Source organism: Xiphias gladius, chromosome 6 (genome assembly GCF_016859285.1).
Source record: "Xiphias gladius isolate SHS-SW01 ecotype Sanya breed wild chromosome 6, ASM1685928v1, whole genome shotgun sequence".
NCBI classification, from domain to species: domain Eukaryota; kingdom Metazoa; phylum Chordata; class Actinopteri; order Istiophoriformes; family Xiphiidae; genus Xiphias; species Xiphias gladius.
The window spans coordinates 21,097,421-21,119,201 of record NC_053405.1 but is presented as its reverse complement, the minus strand read 5'-3'; the positions used below and the strand labels follow the sequence as shown (position 1 = coordinate 21,119,201).

The 21,781-nt window shown below is 40.9% G+C and overlaps 4 protein-coding genes and 1 long non-coding RNA gene across 10 annotated transcripts in view; 2 read left to right on the top strand and 3 right to left on the bottom strand.

Moving 5' to 3' along the window:
- Positions 1–6,119, bottom strand: part of LOC120790515 — a 32,725-nt gene extending 26,606 nt beyond the window's left edge. The window contains exon 1 of the long non-coding RNA XR_005707556.1: positions 6,069–6,119. This is a non-coding gene — a long non-coding RNA (uncharacterized LOC120790515). The remainder of the gene's footprint in view (positions 1–6,068) is intronic.
- An 81-nt stretch (positions 6,120–6,200) lies between these two features.
- Positions 6,201–8,360, top strand: LOC120790512 (nuclear receptor 2C2-associated protein). The gene is made up of 5 exons (XM_040128088.1): positions 6,201–6,253; positions 6,455–6,545; positions 7,073–7,178; positions 7,311–7,378; positions 7,884–8,360. Exons 1-5 carry the CDS (start codon positions 6,216–6,218, stop codon positions 8,004–8,006), a joined length of 426 nt encoding a protein of 141 aa, XP_039984022.1. The 5' UTR covers positions 6,201–6,215; the 3' UTR covers positions 8,007–8,360.
- A 3-nt stretch (positions 8,361–8,363) lies between these two features.
- rfxank (regulatory factor X-associated ankyrin-containing protein) lies at positions 8,364–10,949 on the bottom strand. Of its 4 annotated transcripts, none has more exons than XM_040128086.1 (9): positions 10,767–10,949; positions 10,098–10,202; positions 9,809–9,910; positions 9,625–9,690; positions 9,407–9,507; positions 9,187–9,312; positions 8,947–9,013; positions 8,777–8,857; positions 8,371–8,673 (listed from the first exon to the last, which is right to left on the bottom strand). In XM_040128086.1, the coding sequence occupies exons 2-9, from the start codon at positions 10,195–10,197 to the stop codon at positions 8,618–8,620; spliced, it is 699 nt and encodes a 232-aa protein (XP_039984020.1). In that variant the 5' UTR covers positions 10,198–10,202; positions 10,767–10,949; the 3' UTR covers positions 8,371–8,617. The 4 variants fall into 4 exon arrangements, with proteins under 4 accessions (XP_039984021.1, XP_039984020.1, XP_039984019.1 ...); XM_040128085.1 differs by lacking the exon at positions 10,767–10,949 and adding an exon at positions 10,307–10,569 and having other exon boundaries at positions 10,098–10,220; XM_040128084.1 differs by lacking the exon at positions 10,767–10,949 and adding an exon at positions 10,307–10,569 and having other exon boundaries at positions 8,374–8,673.
- borcs8 (BLOC-1 related complex subunit 8) lies at positions 10,525–17,948 on the top strand. 3 transcript variants are annotated; one of them, XM_040128090.1, is made up of 6 exons: positions 10,525–10,730; positions 10,985–11,097; positions 13,617–13,681; positions 13,765–13,872; positions 15,029–15,093; positions 16,569–17,948. In XM_040128090.1, exons 1-5 carry the CDS (start codon positions 10,694–10,696, stop codon positions 15,069–15,071), a joined length of 366 nt encoding a protein of 121 aa, XP_039984024.1. In that variant the 5' UTR covers positions 10,525–10,693; the 3' UTR covers positions 15,072–15,093; positions 16,569–17,948. The 3 variants fall into 3 exon arrangements, with proteins under 3 accessions (XP_039984024.1, XP_039984023.1, XP_039984025.1); XM_040128089.1 differs by having other exon boundaries at positions 15,002–15,093; XM_040128091.1 differs by lacking the exon at positions 15,029–15,093.
- Positions 15,039–19,478, bottom strand: tmem221 (transmembrane protein 221). The gene is made up of 3 exons (XM_040128083.1): positions 18,809–19,478; positions 17,222–17,307; positions 15,039–16,292 (listed from the first exon to the last, which is right to left on the bottom strand). The coding sequence occupies exons 1-3, from the start codon at positions 19,108–19,110 to the stop codon at positions 15,751–15,753; spliced, it is 930 nt and encodes a 309-aa protein (XP_039984017.1). The 5' UTR covers positions 19,111–19,478; the 3' UTR covers positions 15,039–15,750.
- Between the last annotated feature and the right edge of the window lie 2,303 nt (positions 19,479–21,781).

Sequence of the window (21,781 nt, the reverse complement as noted above, 5' to 3'; positions counted from 1 at the left end):
TACCCCCAACACAATTATTGATATCCTTCACTAATATGCAGTTGCAGAACCTTTGGCAACAATGACAGCCTCAAAACATTTCTTGTAGCCATCTAAAAGCTTCTTGCATCTGTCTGCTGGTAGTTTATGCCACTCTGCCATTGCTATGTGTTGAAGCTCTTTTAAGTTTGCAGGAGTCCATTTTCTAGTGGCTTTTTTCAATGGGATTTAGGTCAGGACTCATTGCTGGCCAGTTTAAAACAGTCCATCTTTTCCTTTTCAACCACTCTTTTGTGCTGCTGGATGTGTGCTTTGGGTTGTTGTTCTGCTGAAAGAGCCAAGACCTTCGCCTCAAACCTAGTTTTCTGACACTGGGTAACACATTTTGCTCTAAAATGCCTCGCTAATCTTTGGATTTCATCATTCCTTTGATAGATTTAATTCCTCCAGTATCAAAGGCAGCATGATAGATCCTCCACCATGTTTTACTGTAAATAGGGTGGTCTTTTCCTTATGGGCCTCATTTCATCGCCGATAAACAAACTGATAAACTGCATTCCCAGAGAGCTCTACTTTGCTTTCGTCCATCCATAGAACATTATCCGAGAAAGGCTGTGGCTTATCTATGAAAGTTTTCACAAACATTTGTGTTGCCTTTTTGTGCCTCTCTTTCAATAGTGGTGTCCTCCTTGGCCTTCGCCCAAGGAGCCGTACTTGGTTTAGTGTGTGGTCTATGGTACGGTCTCAAATCACCACTCCAGATTGCTACAGGTCAGCCTGAAGCTCTTTAGATGTCTTGTGTGGTGTTTTTCCACAATCCGCATCAACCTTCACAGACTTCTCATTGAGTTTATTCTTAGCACCATGTCCTGGATGCGTCACAGTTTTATGACTGTGAAACTTCTTGATTACAATACGAACTGTTGAAACACAGATTTCAAGATCTCAGAGAACTCTCTTGTCTTCGCCATTGTGAAAAAGAATTTGGAAACAAATCAATCCTTTTATGCAGTAAAACCATAATTCATTGGTTAATTCAGGTCATGTAAACACTGAAAATTAAGCAGGTGAGTCTTATTTGTACTATATTTTATTTGAATAATTTAAATTCATCTAAAAGGGTGACAATAATTGTGTCAACTGTGTCGTCTTTATTTTTTATTTCACTATATGAAAGCATGTTTTTGTTGTTGTTGTTCAGTAATTCTGGACATTTTATTAAATATTCTAATCATACAAAATTGGTTAATTTGCATTTATTTCTGAAGATATTCTAAATTCTTTACTTAAATTTCAGGGCGTTTTTATTCTTTGTTCTACTCTCAGACTATAACCTGATCCTGAACATTTAAGGGAAATTCCCTGACTCATGTGATTCCCTGCTATTGCTCACAACAAATCCCCATGACCTCACCATAAATTTGATACGCTCTAGCTTTTCTTCACACTGTGGACTTCTACAAGCGCCTTCTTGTGCTCGAGTTATTACTACAGGCCCGATTTCTTGTTCAGACATCATCGCCAGGCATGCGGTTGTGGTAGTGATGCTGCAGGCTGAGAGGGGTGAGCAAGGCATGTCCTGTGGGCCTCCAACCACATCATGAGCAAGCAGCTCCACAAAGCTCTAGCTGGCTGCTGGAGCATGAAGTGGAAGCAGCCACAGTTCATAAATCCTGCCCATCGCAGCGCTGCACAGTCGAGATTGCAAAACCTCGGGTAACAAAAGCTTTGCACTTCTAACATGCTGTGTTTAGTATGGTAGTGGACATACACCTATGTTATAGTATGCTGTCTTCAGGCAACACAAGTATTATTCTGCTAATTCTTGACTAGGTAAACAAGTTCTGAATAATTTTAATCAATATTTGAAAACTCGTGGTCTATGTTTGCTTATCATCTTGCATTGCTCATGTCCACCCATTGAAAATTATAGTATATTCTCTCTATGACTCCGCCAGCAAAGTGTCTCCAACCTCTTGGGCACAACACTAAGTAATCCCAGAGTTCCATTACGCTCCAGTCATCCATCAATCTCTCAGTAATTTAAAGCTGTGAGAGCATGCGTGTCCACCTTTACACTGCCTGAAATCATAACAGAAGACAGCGAAGAAAGTGAGCTCACTCACTGTACACACAAACACAGCCACAGACAAATGGATCAAACCCAACACTCCCTCATCGTGAGTGAAAAAATTACAAGCGATTGTGCTTTGTAATGAAGGCAGCGGAGCATATTGTGCAAATGCTCTGCTTTTCAATGATTTAATTAGAGAACCTCACTCAAACTGGAGCAGAAAATTTCGACCCAGAGATGAATGAGGAGCTCTGCCAGACAATGGCACCGTGACTCAAGATCCCGTGTTAATTGCTGCAGCAGTCGACAGATGTGCCTCACGTTTCTGCCCATTTCCTGCTTTATTAAAATTAGTTAGACCCCACAGAATGCCAAATGTTGTCCTCCTAAACTAAATGATTTACGACCATTAATTTCTGACGTACTCTACCCAGTTTACAAAGGATGCTCTCTGTGGCTTTAGGCAGCTCAGCTTGTTTTAAATCATTAACCACAGCTATCACGACCTACTGATTCATACCCAAAATTACAAATTTAACAGGTACTTTCGGAAGTTCCAAATCTATTTTGTTCAGCCTCAACATACACAAGTGTATGATTAGACCTACTGTTTTCACACCAACTGACTCCCCCATCGCCCCAGGCAGTTCCAACTTTCCAAACGCACTTATCCTTAATCAAACTAAACTACAGAAAAAGTTCAGTTAAGCCATTGAGTCAGTTTGTTGCGTAGACCAAAAAGGGACAGCTCGATGTGCTGTAGTGCTGCCCCAGCACGAATGCTTTGTCCCTCGGTTGATGGCATTAATCAACCGACTCGTTAAGACAATCTGTATGGGTGCCAACGGCTTAGAAACTCTGGAATAGACCATAGTGTCTGTTTTACCTCCCGAAGCATCTGCTTATTTACCACTTAATACAGTCAACCCACCCATACACACATTTCAAATGACATGGGATTACGACTGTTTATCTCTGTCACCTTTATTCTTATGCTAAGTTAGTTTCTTACCCGAGAATCCTTCAAAATTATGTCTAGTCCCCACGCTGACAAAATATTGCTCCTGTGCCAGTTAGTAAGTCACTGAATTTTAATAGTTTGCCTCTACTATTGAATCAGCCAAATGACAGACTCTAGAAAATTTTTCTGTGAACAATGAAAAGAAAAAATCATCATTTTCAATAACCCTGATGACAAAAGGAACAGCACTGAAAATGCAAACAAGGGCAATAAGGGAAAGAAACAGATTTTTAAAAATGATGCTCTTCTCTCAAGAAGAACAAACTATTATAATGAATAAAAAATATATCTGTCAATAAATCTGTCCCGAGTGACCCAGATTCTGCTGCCAAGGATAGAGAGAATTGGTGGAGGTAAACCGCAGACAGTGTAGCCTAAATGCTTGTCATTTCCAGGAGGTAAAAAAAAAAAAAAAATGCCAGGCTGTGAAAATATTTGCTGCTCCCGGCCTCATGTTCGCCTACATTAAAGGGAAAACTATGAGTGCAATCTATGAGTGCGAATACTTATGGGAAAGCTGTGAAAGAATTTCAACAACTGAATAACATCAGGCTTTGTTGATAATCAATGAATGCATTCTATCATTTGGTAGAAGAAGGTAGGTAAAGAGGTTCAATGCAAAAAAAAACCCGATTTTGAGTTGATGGAAGTTGACGGAATCCTCTAAAAAGTGTTGATTGGAGAGGAGTCAGACTTTTACATGCTTCGATCTGATAGTCTACAGGTTACGTGTGCAGCCGAAGTTACCATGTTGCTAACCACTAATCCTGCCTCATGGGACGTGACCCAGAATTAGAGGTGACAAAAACTCAGAGAGCAACAGCAGCCGCTGTGGTGAAAGAGTGACAAAGACGGCTGAGGGAACATGAGGATTTAAGCCGTATCAGTGACAGAGGTGAAGATAATCCTCTAGCACAAGCTCAGCGAGCATGAAAAGCCAGAAATGTTTCATTGTGGGAAAAGTTGACCATAAGATGTTGGAACGGAGATGTAAACAAAGTCTGCTTTTCCACAAGACAACAACACTAATCAGAGATAAGCACTCAAAACAGTTGTGGCAAGAATAAAGGTAACCCTTTTTACCCCACCTAAAAACAGTCATAAGCCCAAGTTAAAGGAATACTTCAACATTATGGGAAACATGCTTATAAGCGTTAGATGAGCTAGATGAATTATCAGTAGAACTCTCATGTCTGCACAGTAGATATATCAAGCTAGAGCCAGCAGCTGGTTATCTTATCTTAGCATAAAGACTGGAAACAGAGGGAAATAGCTTGCCCGGCTCTGTCAAAGGGTACAACAACGCTAAAGCTCACACGTTATCTCATTTATTTGATCTGTACAAACAAGATGTCAAGTTGTCCTTTTACAGGGGTTATTTGGCAGACTATTTCTTGGTTGTGTGCAGTGTCCTCCTGGAGTCTCTGCTTTGTGCCTGGTAACCTCACATTCTCTAACTATTTCTTTAATGGTAACAAAAAGAGCGTGTGTTGCTTCTTAGCATGATTGCACATTTGGGCCCACTTGCAGCCCACTTTGGCATTATTATCAGCCCACTTGGGCAACATTTTAGGGCCCCCAATGCCAGCTCCTCATTCACCCATGTGATGCCCACATATGCGTGTTGCGCAGGTGGGGGTCTAACATGGCTACAGGCCAGAAAATTGGTTCTGACAGGCGAATATATGAGCACCTGGCAAATTAATTGGTGAGCTAGCGCTTCTGATTAACACCTCTTCAAAACCTCCACAGATATGTGTCACAGTCATTCACAGGCATGGGAGGGTAAAAATATTACAGCGGTTTTAAATCACAGTTTGTACTCAGTCTCAAATACTTGACAAGTGACTGCAAAACCTGCAGTATGAACCAATGCTCTAATGTATGTGCTGGGCTCACAAAGTCAAAGTATGTGTGAGTATGGTGTTGGTTGTGGAAGGAGTAAGGTGTGTGTGTGTGTGTGTGTGTGTGTGTGTGTGTGTGTGTGTGTGTGTGTGTGTGTGTGTGTGCGCCTCTCCAAACCTTACAATCCAGTCACTCGCCCCAGCCCCCTGCCTAATTTTCACGGTGGCTGGGTTTTATCAGGTTTTGTATTTCAGACCTATTGATTTTCTGCAGTGAGGGGGCACTGTGACAAAACCTCAGCAGGAATTCTCCATCTGTAATGAGCCTCGTGCCAAATACAGCTTCTTTTCTTCTCCACACACACACACACACGCGGACACACGCGGACATCCTTGTGGGACCTGTCATTGACATAATGCCTTCCCTAGTCCCTTACCCTAACTGAACCATCACAACTGAAGGCCTAGCCCAAACCATTACCCCAACCTAAACTTAATTCTAACCCTAACACCAAGTCTTAACCCCCAAACAGCCCTTTAAACTTGTGGGGTCCAACATTTCAGTCCCAGCAAAGCCGTCGGAGCTGAAGTGTCACACAAAAAAAAAACCAGCATAGTGGGCTCTTTTTGGACCTGACGAATGTAGTGAAACAAGCCCACACACACAGGTACCTACTCTGCTGAGTTATTGCTTCCCAGGTTATGAAAGAGAGGGAATATGCTCTCCAATAAAAGCAGTAAAGTTCATTCACGTGTATGTTTCTTTCACGGGGTGATCCAATCTCCCGTGAATCAATAAAAACATTCACCGCACAGTTTTAACTTAACTCGCATGTAACAACTTGGGCCGTTTTTCCCGTATGTTTCATTTGAAGGTTGCGATCGGTTAGCTGGTCGATTCACCTTCACCGAGGCCCAGTCTCTGTAGTTCTCTCTCCCTAATCGATTCTTAAATCCCTGACCTTTGAGGCTCCTGTAGACAAGAGGGCGGCCTGCAGGTGCACACGCACAGATGGAGACCAGCACGTACAGCCCCTCGCTAGCCAGACTACTGGGCACACAGCGTAGAGAGTATTAAGTTTTATGGTTTATGCTTTCAATTATTCATTTCGAGCCGTCGGGACCTTACATGAAGTTGAAAAGCCTTTACCTTCATTTTTCGCGGTACGTGCCTTCCATCTAGTGGCGGGGAGAAGAACAGCTGCACATGGACGTCACTGTCGTAAAAAAAAACACAAAAAAAAAAACACCTCGTGGCCGCGTCGCTTGACGGCATATTGTAATTTGAAAAGTCGCCATGGCTTTCTCGGTGATTTGCTGCGAAACACAGAGCAGGTACGAGAAAGCTGTCATTAAATCATATTTATTCACGAAAACAAATAGCTTACGGATTTAACTGTCATGTCTTCCATAAGTTCACAACAGAACCACACGTAAATGTCGCATGTTGTGCTTTAAATCAACCTCCTGTTCGCAAGCAGACGTAAAGTAACAACTGGGTTTTTTTTTTTTTTTGTGGTGACACTACCATTTCAGGGTGAGCTCGGTGCTAAACAGAGATGTGAAGCAGTATGGAAAGAAGTACATGTTTGACTGCAATGAAGAGACATGCTGGAACTCAGACCAGGTAAAACTACAGCTGTGTCCCAATCCAATACTACATACAGTACTGTCTGTATACAGTAAGTACTGTTCACTACTTGTCATGGTATCTGTTTTGGCAGCTAGTAAGTAATAAAGGCACTTAATCGTTTGACACAAACAGGAAATGACCCAATACTCACACTGCAACTTTAGAATGCCACTTAAACTTTACAAAGAAAAAGACAAATCTTTGTTTTCTTTTCTCACCACTGTTTGCAATTTGTGTTATTTTTCGCTGCTGTGAGCAGCTCTTCATTTCTTCTTAATTGCATTGGGGGCCACAGTGTACATCAACAGTACACTCAAAAATAAAGTACTTTTTAGTATACACTGCCTGTTTTGAGTACATTTTATTGTCACTTTTCCAGCGTAAACGCACTACTTGCTCCAAAACATGATTGCAATTCCAATGTAGTATAGAATAGAGATACTCAAAGACTTCCCACAGGCTCCAGGATGTTACACTGTCCACGTCGCAATGAGTAATTATTCAAGGTATATCTTTTGCAGGGCGAATGTCAGTGGGTGTCTCTGGAGTTTCCCCAGTCTGTCAGGGTGTCAGAGCTAAATGTCCAGTTCCAGGGAGGCTTCTCAGCAAAAACATGCAGACTAGAAGGTAAAACCCGGATATTACATTTTCCAATCACAAATGGTGTCCTGATGTGACTATCCACCGCCATCTTATTTTACTGTTTCTTATTGCAGGTTTGAAATAAGATAAATGATTTTCAACTTGTGCTTTCTGCAGGTTGCCCAAAAGATGGAGACTTTACAGTGATCGGCCATTTTTACCCAGAAGACAACAACTCGCTTCAGATATCCTTCATTCCTATTATGCAGCATTTGTCAGGGGAGATAGCATTATTTATTGCTAATAGGAGGGCAAAATCTGAAAAGCTGTTTTGTGTATTTTCTACTGCACATGGCTAGTTACCAGCAACCTTCAAGGTTACTATAAATGTTACATTTAACTCTTGATTTGCATTATTCATAACATACAAACTATTGTGTTCCATTAATAATCTTTAGTCTGAACAAAGCTACTGTCTCAGACAAATGTCAGTATTCCATCACTGATTTTTTTTTTTTTTTAAAGATAGTTACGGTAATACTAAAGGCAATTGTGCTTTAATACAGTAAAATTCAGTTTGCCAGTCTACACCAGGGTTATTACGGCAGATCAAGCCATACCTGTCACTCTAGGAACACAGTGTGTTTCCTTTTGCTGTTTTAGATGGTTCATAATAAGTATCTGACAATATTTTCCTGAACATGCTTTTCATTATTACCACGCTTATCTTGTTCTTAACTCCACACCCACAGCTTTCCCATACAGGAGGCCCCTGCAGTGGACAAAGTAAAAATAATGTTTGAGAATAGCGCTGACTTTTTTGGGAGAATAATTATTTATTCCTTGGACATCCTGGGGGAAAAAGCTTCATGACAATTTTTTTAAACCTCTCATGAGAGAGGAAATGACCCCTGAGTAAAGTACAGGACACAGGATGGTGTGGTGGCACTTGGGAAACATTGTCATCTGCGCTGCCACCTCTTCAGCTGATGTGAATGTGGCCTTTTTTGGTATGGACACTGTCAGGGATCTGTCAGGCAATCTCTCTTCATCGCTCAAGGACAGGAGGCTTGGCATGGAGTCTGAATCAGAGTACAGATTTAATGGGTGTGTTGTGACGACAAGCGCACTTGTAATCCATACCGATATTGTGCCTTTGAGCTGAAGCAGCATTCCAGTGGAACAAACAGTATAAAAATACATTTTTATTAAAACTTGTTTACAGTCTTTGTGTTTTGTTTGTTTTGCTGTCCTCCAGCCAAGCAAAAATAATTCTGCTGCATACAAGGTGATGCACACAAATGGAATAATTGTTTTATAAATTAAAAAATGCAGGTTACTCAGTGTAAATGACTGCATATGTATTGATCTATTACAATAATTGTGACACAGGTCTTAGGCATCTGACCACCAATGATAAGTGGATGTAGATCTGAGATCAACTGTGTCAGACTGTCCCGTCCATTTATTTATATTAACTAGTGTCATGTTGGTGTTGGCTTGTAGAGTTTCAGAATATGGTCCTCCAATACTTTCTGAACTAGGAAACAAAACAAATTCTAATGTTAATTCACTATAGCAAATTTTTTTACAGTAATCTCTTATAAAAAGAAACTATTTGTCAGGTATAAGACAATACATACTCTTCTTGTGTCCAAGAGCAACAGCCAAGGCCATTGGGCTGTACCCAGAGTCAGACTCAATGGTCATGTCTGCTCCTCTGTCTGAACGAGAATACATTAGTGGCAATTAATAAAAGCATTCAAACAAAATGTGCCACAAATTTATCATGATTTATAGACATGCAAAGTACCTAAGAGTGCCTCTACACATTTGATGTGGTTCCCTCGTACAGCGTAAAGAAGAGGAGTTCCACCATTCTGAGAATAAAAGACAAGCGTTTTCATTAAAAACAAAAACAAAAAAATACATTGCAGTTATGTCAATGTTTAAAACACTTTCAGCCATTTTAATAAAGTGTGTTGGCTTGCCGTAACTAATTAATCTTATGGATTTGTGATGACGTGTGACACAAAGAAAGTCATAACTGTACCCAGTCATAAGTGTTAATGTCTACTCCATGTCTGAGAAGAGACTCAACAATGTCCACATAACCTCCAGAGCTGGCCAGTGTCAGGGCACTTTCTCGCTCCCTCGCGATTGTTTTGGGGTCTGCACCCTAAAATATAAATTCATAAACATTAGTGAGATGGTGCATTTAAGTCTTGATGACATATGCATGTCTTTCTGGTCAGCAGTCGCTTACTAATGACCTTTTCCAAGAGAAAATCCACCACTGCTTTCTCTCCAAACGCCGCTGCCCACATGAGAGGTGTAAAGCCCCGTTCATCCTGCTTGCTGAGCAGTGAACTGTCTGCAAAATGAATAGGGTCACAGGCCAACGGAAGGAATTTTATACAATTTAATACTGGTAAAAATGTGCATGATGTGATACTGCTTGGTGGATGGCAGTGAGATCCAGATTCCTCACCTTTACTCAGGTGCACAGCCACTTGTGAAACCTCACCTTGAGCTGCCAGCTGGTGTATGGACAGAGCTGAAAAATAAAGTCGTAATACATCCATGTGGTCACGACGATGAAAATGCCACGATTGCTTGTCTAACACACTATTTTCTCAGCCGTCTGCCATCAGGGCATCTTTGCCAGTACTTACAGTCTAATGTTGCTGGGCGTACCGTAACCTCATTCCCACGCTGTTTGTTGGTGAGAGTGGTGGAGTGTTTGAACAAACCCTCTTCATCCACATCCATGTTCTCTGGAGACACCAGCCCAATCAGATGAACCACAGCCATGTCATTGGAAGCAATATATTCACTGCTAGATTGATTGTTTTAAAAATCAGGTGACTGCATGTTACACAGACAAAGATACCATGAGTCGTGAAAGTGATCACAGATAAGAAACTAATAATTTAAAAGCTTAAACACAAAGGGCACAAATACCATTGGACATCTCATCTCTGGAGTCGCAGGGACATGCATTAGCGTTAGTCAGTTGAATATTTTGGTCATCTGCAACCTCATCATCACCTCTGGCCTCCATGATCACTGCAATGAAAACAAGATCTGAACGACTAAATGCTGTTGTAGTGACATCAAGAAAAAAAGTAGCCGGAAAATTGTTTACAAAGCAGATTACATTGACCACTCACCACATCCAGTCTCTCAGTCTAATTTGCGCTAACTTCCTTTTGGGAAACTGAAAGTAAATTATTTCAAATAACACGATGGATCTTGCCGGCCATCGAAGTGTGTCCACAGTGCTTTACTTATCGCTCTGTTAATTTGCTACTTAATGAATCAATTATTTTAACCAATGAGATGGAAACACGTTTGAATCACCCCGTGTAACGCACTACAGCGTTTGGCACTCTTTGAAGGAAGAACTGTTTTATTTCATAATCGATATTTCTGTCCGGAATGTTGTCGTGTGGCACACGACAACAAAAACACGGAAGAAGCAGCGATCAGCTGACACAACTACCGCACGGTTGCACTGTGTTGCTGTCAGTTTCTTGTTGTAAAAAACAGCTTGCATCATGGAGGATCAGGAGATGCAGCTGAAAGTCAGACGAGGTAAATATTATCTAAATATAGAAGCATTTAACTTACCTCATTGTTGCCTCGCAGCTAGGCTAGTAGCTGTTAGCTCGCCTTAGCCACTAAGCTAAAGTCATGCCGCTAGTATTGTGTTTAGCTGCCCCAACGCCATCTGTCCGTGTCTGCTGCTGTTGGACGTTTCCCTCTGTTTTTATTTCTAACACTGGTCGTCTATTCTGTGTGTGTGTGTGTGTGTGTGTGTGTGTGCCTGTTCTTCTGTGATTCTACAGTGACCGACAAATTCACGGAGAGCATGTACGTCCTGGCTAACGAGCCATCAGTGGCTCTCTACAGACTGCAGGAACACGTCAGGAGGTCGCTGCCTGAACTGGTGCAGCACAAGGTATTGAAGACAAGACATTCCCGCTTGTGTGATGGGGGGGGGGGGGAATCCTGTAAGTCATTATAATGACTTAGTATCTCATAATATTGAGAAACTTTCTCAAAATGATAAGTTAGTTTCTCAAGATAACGACTCAGTATCTCAAAATAATGCGAAACTTCATCAAAATAATGAGAAACTTTATCAATATAAACGACTTAGTATGTCAAAGTAATGAGAAACATTGTTTTTTAAAGTCTCTCATTTTGAGATTCTTGTTATTTTTAGATAACTAAGTAATTTTGAGAACATTTCTCATTATTTTGAGATACTAAGGCATTATTTCAAGAAAGTTTCTCAAACATTCCTAGTCTGTAAACCAAAGCATCAAAACCAATTGATGGTGTGACACTTTAGGGGGCCTGTTGACCCGCTGCTTAATTATATCTTCATATGACAACATAATTTTTTCTTGGCTATTCAATTAAAATTGAGTAATTTAAATTCTTTAGTTAACAAGAGGGAGGAACAGACTAAAGAAATAACTTGTAAATTCAAATTTAGCCTGTATTTTATCTTCTAGGTCTTTTTCACAGCAGCACATTTTGAATTTTTGTGGTAGGAAAAGCACAGGTTGTTACTAATAACATTAACAGTGGCTCTGTTCTATCCAGGTATCTCAGTAGGTCATGACAGTGAGCAAGCATGAACAACACCCGGTCCCTGAAACTAAGCCATATGTTTGTGTTTTGAGTGTTTTTGTTTGGTTTTGGTTGGTGTGTACAGTGAGTGAAAGAGAAGAAGAGGTAGAATGCTTTATAAGCAATAGACTTTCTAAAGATACAGGTACAATCCACCTATAGAATACAGGTTTGTTTGTGTTCACTTTTGCATACCAACCTGCAAAATATACCAATAATATACAACCCTTGTCAAAATTATTCGCACCCCTGAATTTTAAGTACATAATTAGGAATATCTTCAGAAATATATGCAAATGAATCAATTTGATGTAAACAGAATATTTTAATAAAATTTCCAAGGTTACTGAACAAAAGGGAAAAAAATTGAAATGATACAAACACAAAATATACTCAGTGGATGAAATTATTGGCAACTTTTTGATGAGCTTAAATTAATTCCTCAAACAACATAAAAAAAACAAATAGGACTCACCTGTGCCTAAAGTGGTCACATGACCCGAACAACCAATAAATGATGGTTTTACGGTATAAAAAGGGGCTGATTATTTCCAGTTTCTTTTTCACAATGGCGAAGACAAGATAACAAGAGAGCATCAGGTGTGCTATTATCAAAAAACATAACAATTCCAAAGGCTACAAGGCAATTGCCAAAGATCTTGAAAACCCCGTTGCAACAGTTTGTAATGTTATCAAGAGCATCAGTGTGTTTATAGGCGACGAAATGAGGCCCATAAGGAAAAGGACACCCTACCTACAGTAAAACATGGTGGTTCTATCATGCTGTGGGGCTGCTTTGCTGCCTCTGATACTGGAGGAATGAAATGTATCAAAGGAACGATGAAATCAGATGATTACCAAGGCATTTTAGAGCAAAATGTGTTACCCAGTGTCAGAAAACTAGGTTTGAGGCGGAGGTCTCGGGTCTTTCGGCAGGACAACGACCCAAAGTACACATCCAGCAGCACAAAAGAGTGGTTGAAAAGGAAAAGACTGTTTTAAACTGGCCGGCAATGAGTCCTGACCTAAATCCCATTGGAAAAAAGCCACTAGAAAAAGGACTCCTGCAAACTTAAGAGCTTCAACGCATAGCAATGGCAGAGTGGCAGAAACTACCAGCAGACAGATGCAAGAAGCTTCTAGATGGCTACAAGAAATGTTTAGAGGCTGTCATTGTTACCAAAGTTTCTGCAACCAGATTTTAATGAAGGGGTTCAAAAAGTATGACCAGCATGGGCACTCTGACCAGTCTGTGGCTATGCAGCCCCATACACAGAAGGGTGGGATGCACTGTGTGTTGGGACACAATCCTCCCATAACAATCATTAAAATCTTCTGCAACTTGTGCCACAGTAGACCTTCTGTCAGTTCGGACCAAACGTGATCACCTTTGTGATTTGTCCCTTCTTGGACCACTGTCGCTAGGTACTCTCCACCGTTGACTAAGAGCACCCAACACGCCTCGCCGTTTCAGAGGTGCTCCAACCCAGTCGTCCAGCCGTAATAATTTGGTGAAATCACTCAGGTTCTTTACACCTGCCCTTTTTTCCTCATCCAACACGTTCACTATGAGAACTGCCTGATCACTCACCGTCTAATATATCTGAGACCTCGATGTTGTTACGAGATAGTCAACATTATTCACTTCATCTGTGAGTGGTCATAATGCTTTGGCTCATCGTGTGTGTTTCTCAGTCATTGTTTGTGGACAGCCACTTGAATATATAAACTAAGTCCTTTGAATTAAACACAGCAGCCACAACTAATAGAGTAATGGGGGGGTACTCCTTGTCCTGATGGGGCTTTTAATAGTTTTACTTTCTGTCACTTCCTGCACAGACAGATATGCAGAGCTGGGAGGAGCAGAGTCAAGGAGCCATCTATACTGTAGAGTATGCATGCAGGTGAGAAGAGGCACAGGCCTTCATACTTCCAGAATCCCACTGTATGACTGTTAACACTCTCATTGATCTGCTGGTTTTTGCAGTGCCGTGAAGAGCATGACAAACAGCAGCATGTATTTCAAAAACATCGACAGTCTCCTCCGTCAAGCTATCAGCATCAAGGAACAGATTAGCAGCTCTCAAGGACGCAGGTAGGAGGCAGCAGTGAACATGTGCACACGGTGTCCAGAGTGTAGTGGGGGGGGGGGGCAGAATGACATTTTTAAGATTATGATGTTATTACACTAACATATTCATATAATGCCATCATGTATGATTGATCAGGGTTTTATTCTATTTTTGCATTAGAGGTGTTATTATTCATCTGTTCAGATAGGCGCATCACTGTTCCTGGCCCCCTTTGCTTTGTTGGACCTGATGCCTATTTCTTTAAAATTTTCAAAATAGGTCTGCTGATAAAAAGCATTTAATAAGTGACAAACTGTGCAAATTTACATGTACACTGACATTTGTTGAGCAGCAAAGTTAGTTCTCTGTGGCTGTTAACTCAGCTCTTCCATATACAACACATGCTTGTAGCTACTTCAAAGAATAAACCTATAAGTATACACTTGAATTTATCTCCATTTTTCAAATTATGAAACTTGTATGCAATTGCAGTGCCTGTAGGTAAACGATATTTGAAAGCTTGATTACATATGGCAGCAGGAATTATACATATTTCTACAAAACACCTAATTGTACAGAAAGCCTCTATCTCTCAAGGGTCAGGGTAATATAAGGGCGTTTTCACTTTGCCAAATACTTGTGCCTGTATCCAGGAAGGGGCGGTCATCTTTGGTGGTGGTTTTCATGCGCTGTTATCTTTCCAAACCAAAAATAAACAGTGACATAATTGGTCAATTTTTAAAAAGCCAGAGAATTATAGAATATAACATCTTTTTTGGCCATATCTGCCACCCCTACAAAAGTGTCAAATATCCACTTGTGGGTCCTTGTACTTTGACATTTTCAGTGGCTCAGTGTCTGGACTTTTATCCAACTGTTTGTATTCATTCTTTGCTCCACATCATACCTTTGTTCATGTATAACCCTTTTTTTCTGTTTGTTTTATATAATCCATCTTTTATAATAATTTGTGTCAGTTAATGTTGTGGGACATCAGCTAATATGACTTGTTTTTTGCCAATTTATTCCCCCAGTAACTGCAAAATGTTTATCAGGCCTGTTCTGAACTCTTTGTAGTTAATGGGAGCTTCATGTTTTCTGTTGTATTTGTCTCTGCTGTTTTTTTTGTTTCCCACTGACACCTGCATGCAGCTTAAATGATGTGACCCCTTCTCCCAGTCCCCTTGTCTCTGCTCCACATGCCCCATCCACTTCCTCATGACCTCTGAACAGAGGTGTCCAAGGTTAGTAATTCCTCCAGACATGAAAAAATCACACTTTGGCCTCTATTAAGATGGTAGGATCTTTTGTCAGCCAGTCAGGAATGATTGAAATGTGCAGTTAAAGGACCTTTTAGGATTTTGTGGACATTGATTTAATGTCTCATTTAAGTGTCCAAAATCATTCTACTTTTAAATGGAATTGTATTTTCTAGAATTATTTAACGTTGATATGAAACAAAAAACAAAACATCTGCGCAAATATTTGGCGAGAAGCTACGATATACAGTGAAATAAAGTATTTACATTATTACAGTGAAAGCTATAAATTTGCCAGATTGTTAATTGGACAACAGTAGTGTGTATAATAAGATTTCAATCAAGTTCATTGATACAAAACACTACAAATTATACAAAGTATGTTCAATATGTTTTTCACTGAATTAAAAATGCTTTATAATCTCTACAGGAGAAATCAGTTGTGTAGATGTGTAAACATGGGTATGTTTTTCAATCTCAGTCCCATGTCATCTGTAATCAGTCAGGATAAACATGCTGAGTGGCAAATAATAGAAAATGAGAGTTCTACGTCTGTTTGAGATGACACTTGTGTTAGCAGTCCTCTTTTGACATACATAAAAATCTTCAGTGTCTTAAACCATAATCTCAGCCTCCTTTATGTCACACAAGAGTAGAGTCTTTTGCAGAAATCCCTGACTTGCGCGCAAGGACACTCCTCATCTCGTTGTTGACCCCATTCCAGGGTTTAGCCTGGGCCTGCAGTAAACCAGATTCAATAGACAGGGTCCTGTGCATTCGGGGACAGCTGCCACCACTGTTGTAGCCATCTTTATCACTAGCAGGGCCCTGTGATCCTCCGGCCGGGGAGTACTGCTGTTGCTGGTATTGTTCTCGCTGTCTCGGGTTGCCACATTGAGGGTAGGAGATCTGGTGCTGGAGGTGAGACTGGCTGCGGTGCATCCGCGGTTTGTCCACGCCAATTTTGAGCTCACAGGGCCGAGATACAGGCGTGCTGCTGCTTCTATGGTCATTCTGGTAGAGAGTGTCGAGGTGATCACTGTGATAGTGTTTAGCACTATGGGAAGCTTTGACCAGAGAATGGATTACAACGACCAGCAGGATCAGGATTCCTGAAGAGAGGACACAAGCACTGGCAATACCCGTCTCCACCTCAAATATTAGGAGCATAAAGAGGGACATAGCTGCCGAGAAAAAGAAAGGGGAGGGAGAAAAAGTGTGAATTTACATACACAATTACAAAATACTCCCCTCTATTTTAAGCAATTAATGTGGCCATATTACTTTACTCAAAGCAGATTTTGAAAATTGTTATTTTCTACTTAAATCCCGGTTCCCTGCTCATGTCTTACTACACAATCTTTTTTGAGTTTTGGAATTACAAAAATGTAATTCATTGTGTTGAAATGTTGAATAAGGGCCAGCTGTTCTCATCTGAGTTGTCCTCTGTTTGTCTGCAGGAAAAGGACCATAGACTCTGGAATGCTAAAGGAAGGGGGAGAAAAGCACAGCTCTGGGATGTGACGTAACTTCCTGCGCTGGTGGTGTTGCTTTCTGAAGTCCCTTGCTCTGCTAGCTAATGATTGTGGCTAAAGTGGGGTCATAAGGACGACACCTTCTCATCACAATGGGGTCACTGCCTCCAGTGACCCCATAGTACAAGCCACTCAGTGGAACAGGGCAACACAGCACTGCCAGGTTCAGCATTAAAAACACTTAAGTCATGGACGCTACTCAAAGAATGCATTGTTCTCTTGGACCCGCTGGATGGACCACAAAGAAAGCAGCAGTGCTGTTTTCTCCTCTGCTGTTGAAAATCCACCACAACGCCAGTGTTTTGGACATTAGTTTTCGGGGTTTCTTGAGTTTGTTGTTGAAGGCTAAAGACTAGAAAGTACCCTGCATGCTAATTCTAAAAGCTTAAATACACGCACACAAGGAAAACCTACAGAAGTGTGCTAGAAGGCAATAACAGGTGCCTAGCTCTAACCTGTGTTTCAGTAATTAAGTAAACCCTCATGCCAGATGGGGCAAAATGTTCCCAAAGAAAGAATACAGACTCATTTATTATTCTCAATTAAGAGAATCACATTTTTCACTCATTTGTTCTTACCTGCCAAGTAGACAGAAACCCCCAGGCAGAAAAGTCCAATAGCCACATGTCGTACAGCTCTGCTATCCAGAAGGAACCAGTCCGCTCTGTTGAGAGAAAAAAAAAAAAAAATGTCATATGTTCAGTGTCATGGCTCAGATATGTTTACACTTTAACATTGCTACGTTAGTTTTCATATAAATACATGAAGACAATTTTATGCAACATAATTTCTGGTTTCACAGTTTTCCCTTGTTTCAGTTGATTGCACCTTCTTTGCTGTACAATCAAACTTCTCTTGTCCCTTTTTATTTCTCCCCTGTTCAGTTTGAATATCAGAACCGTAGGTCCTAAAACATTGGATCATTGATTATTTGGGTATGTTCAAATGCTAGATATTGTGTATAGCGCATTATTATTCACATTTTCTTGGAATGTCCCCTCCGTCAGTGGGGAGGTCCTGGGGCATGCTGTTGGATTTTTAAACCGACGTGGGAAAGGACTAGCTAGAGGACGTGAGCTGGGTGTATAATGAGAGGAAGGCCATTGTTTCGATGGGATTCATAGGGGTTGAGAGGTGGGGGTCGACCAACTACATTGCAATGTGGGCCTCTGCACTCTGACACATTAGGGCTTTTATGCTTCTGAAACCATGTTTTCTTTTAATGAAACTTAGTACAGTTACATTTTTCATTCTGGATAAGGCTGTGGTTTACAGAGCACAATTAAAGAAGTAATAGGAAACACATACTGAAGAGATTAAATGTTATTAAATGTTATTTTCCACAAGTTTTAGACACTGACTTTGTGACCAGAAAATAGGGACCCATGTAGGATGAAGTGCTGTTTTGCTCTCCCTTATATTGAAAGATAGATATTCATGTGAATTCCACGTATGAAGAAGAGAAAAAATAGAAGAAATATCGTTTCAACATGACACAAACTCATACTGCTATACCACAAACTACAGCCCTCAAAATGTATGATAAAGTTGAATTGATGATTAAACTTTGGGCTAAAGAGAAGCCACTGTGGGCACAAGTAACAAGTACAGAATAATGGTAAATAGTAAAATGTAGTGTAACAGTAGCACAAGTAAAGAAGAGTCATAAAGTCAGATGACATACGGAGTAATGGGCATCATACAACGATCTCTATCCAAAGTTTGCTAACATTAGCCACAATAAGCTAGGCTACAGGTCATACCAGACCAAAAAACCCAGAAGTGAGCGAGGCTGGGTGGTTTTTTTTTTGTGTGTGTGTGTGTGTTGGGTTTTTTTTTCAAGCTGATAAAATCAACTTTTCGTTTCTTAGAGAGAAAATGTGTCATTTCTTCTTTTAAAACTTTGTCTTGCTCTAAAGGTCGCCTGCCTGGGCGATTGGTGATTCTCCCGTGCGTATTAATATTGTCATTAACTGTGGTGCGGTCACAGGTGCGGTCAGGCCCTCAAACGTGACCCAGCCTATCAGAAACTGACGGGAACTACCTATTTCTGTACAGTTTAGATCAACGGCAGATTACTGCGAGCGAGGGAAGCGGCTGCAATGGCGGCCGCAGTTGCAGGTGTTTTCTGACAGGTGGTAGAAGAGCTGCGCAAGGCTAAATACCTTTCAGTGTCCCGCTCTCCTCGGCAGACCTCTGTCGAAAAATAGGTGTGGAGGAGACACACCGCCACAGAGCTTAAATTGAGGGTGAGGGACAGAGCAGAGAGCACCGTAGAGACCGGCAGCAGGACGGCCCAGACGTGAGCGGGTATGACCGAGGAGGTGGAAGGGGGAGACTCCCTCACCGACGCCTGTTGGGACTGGAGCTGGAAAATCAAAATCACCGATAAAACAGACATGATGGCCGACAAAATCCCCAGTAAAGACAGAACAATTAAAGACCGCTGGCTGTACTTGTGGGTCATCTTTGTCCCGAATCTCCAGCGGTCAGGTTTTTCCAGAGAGCAAAAACTTTTCCCCTCTTGGTCGCGCTCTTGAAAAGCAAGTCTCCGGCGATCCTAAACTCCCCGCAATTGCGCAGGCATTACACGCTGTGCGTTAAATGCTTTTTCGTCTGTGTCTCCAGGATGAATAGTTTCCTCCCCAACATGGATTTTTCTTTTTTTTTTTTTTCTCTCTCGCAGTAGTTTGCCTGTAACGGTAGAGCGCCCCGCTGCCCCGTCTGGGCATGTGACGTGCTTTAAATCCCCAGATTAAAAAGTTCGCAACAACAATGGAGTTTTTCTCTCGGATCCTCGGTGACAATGCGTTGTCGTGCTCCTGCGAGGGCGCGAGCTCACTGACTAAACACAAAACACCGTGACAGGACAGAGCACGTTAAAACATTTTCTATAGTCCCATTAATAATTTATGAAAACCTACATTGCAATTTTTTATTTTATTTTATTTTATTATTATTATTTTTTTTACCATGTTAAAGTTACACAAAGACATATTAAATTAAAAGCAGTAGCTTTTATAGGATCTACCATGAAGAAATTAAACCTAAATTATCCAAAATATATCCTTGGGGTTTCAACATGCCTTTTATATTCTGGTCTGATGACAATAGGCCTGCAGTCTTCATTTAGCTCAGCCTACTTCTTATGCAGTGATGTAGACTGCTATCCTCATAAAGTGATTAAAGGATTACTATAACTCTTTTCAACGGACAGTTGGGTTGTCTGCTGTCTGAAACGAACACCCGAGATGCACTACATAAAATTAAAAGATTTTTTCAAAGAAACACGTAGAAGCAAATTTTAGACACAACCCCTTTGTCCAAAAAGGTTTAAAGTTGTTCCTGTGCAAAATTGAGACCTTGGCAGGTGTACATTGCAGCAAACTTTTGAGGAATTTTCAGCAGCAGCAGCAGCAACCACCTTAGCTAACCAGAGTTCACTGTAGCCTAACCCTTTTATTCTTGCCCCAACTGCTCAGACCCTCTGAATCGACTTAACTTGTCACCAGTTGCCACGGAAACACGCGCATCTTACCAGGGAGGCACTTTTTTCCCCCATTGCGTCCACTCGTTTTACAATCACCTAAACTAACACCTATGCTTTGACTTTTATGTGTGTATTGCAACCATGTAATAAAATAAGTTCCTTGTCCATACGTGTGTGATTTAATAGAATTAATATTTAATATTCACTTTATGTATATTGTAGTTATTACAGTTATATATTATAGTTCATATATCACTGCAGGACTGCAAGCACTTCGACATACTTAAGGTCTGTGCCCTGTGCCACAGAGGCCTCATTGTTCTGCTGGGTGGTGATGGGATAAAGGTGTAAACTTACTCTGTTGAGATGTAGATAAGAAATGTAGCTATAAAGGTATACAATGTGAACAACTGCTCTCACACATGTACACTGACCATGGAGGCTATTTCTAAATTCGACAGCCTCACCACATGCTCTAAAAGGGTCGTGGCTGATCTTGTCGAAAGCAGAAGTGAGAAGTTTCAGGAAAATGAAGAAAAAAAATGGACTTGATACGGAAAGTTCTCAAAGGCACCTTTATCTCTATAGTTTTTACTTCACAACTCTTGCTTTATGTACTTATTTATATTTATTTAATAACCGTGGTTGCGATTCAGCCTTCAGTCTCTGGATTGACGGACTTCCCGCAGTGTTTAGAGTAAAATTTTGAGAACACACTAGCATAACAACCTCACTGAGGAAAGATATAGTTACCCCTCAGCTACAGGTGATTAGCTGGCTGTATTTACAGATGGGGGTTTGCACTATTCTCTGTGGGCCTGGCGTGGCCCATGCTGATGAATCCTGGAGGTAATGGCTGTGGCAGTCTGCAGGGATGTTACTAACTATTGCATCAGATGCACAGCGGGAAAAGCCTCTTGGAATCGCAAACTGTGTGTTTGTGTTCACATACTGTAGCTCTATATGTATGTGTGTGTGTGTGTGTGTGTGTGTGTTTGCGCCTGCATGTCGATATGGATGTCATTGCGTGTGTGAGAGAGAAATAGAGTTGTTGTCCACAGAACATCTGTGCTAATAAATTGTCACTTTATTATTTTTAGGAGTACATTGTGTCACATCCCAGAATAGTCAATAATGCAGCTCATTCAGTTATTACCTCTAAATAGATCTTCTAAGCTGACAGCATGTCTGCTCTCCATCAGTGTCTCAGCTTTGCGTTTGATCATTTTATTTCTTAGTTTTTTCCTTTTCCTCTCTCACCGCATTCATTCATTTTTTCTGAGAAGTACACAGGGTGAACGCAGCTACAGTAACAGTGTACAGTGTGATGCAGTCCAACAGCCTTGCCACAAATACTTCCTTTGTGAAGCTCATGTTAAATGTTTGTTGAGGATATCAGAAAGTTGTTGATCAAACCACGGTAATTTTTCGAGTTGTAACTTGTGTAACTTGTTGTTGTGTTGTGCCATGGCCTATTGCTAGGCACTCCTGTAACTTCTTTTCAACCCCGTAGGTCTGTATGTACAGCTGTGGACACAATTACAAATATAGTTTCAATTAACCCTTCGGTTTAAACTGGAATGAATTTCGTGTCATTTATTTAGCCATGGTGTGGAGAGGCAACTGTGACCTGATCATATATCGATAA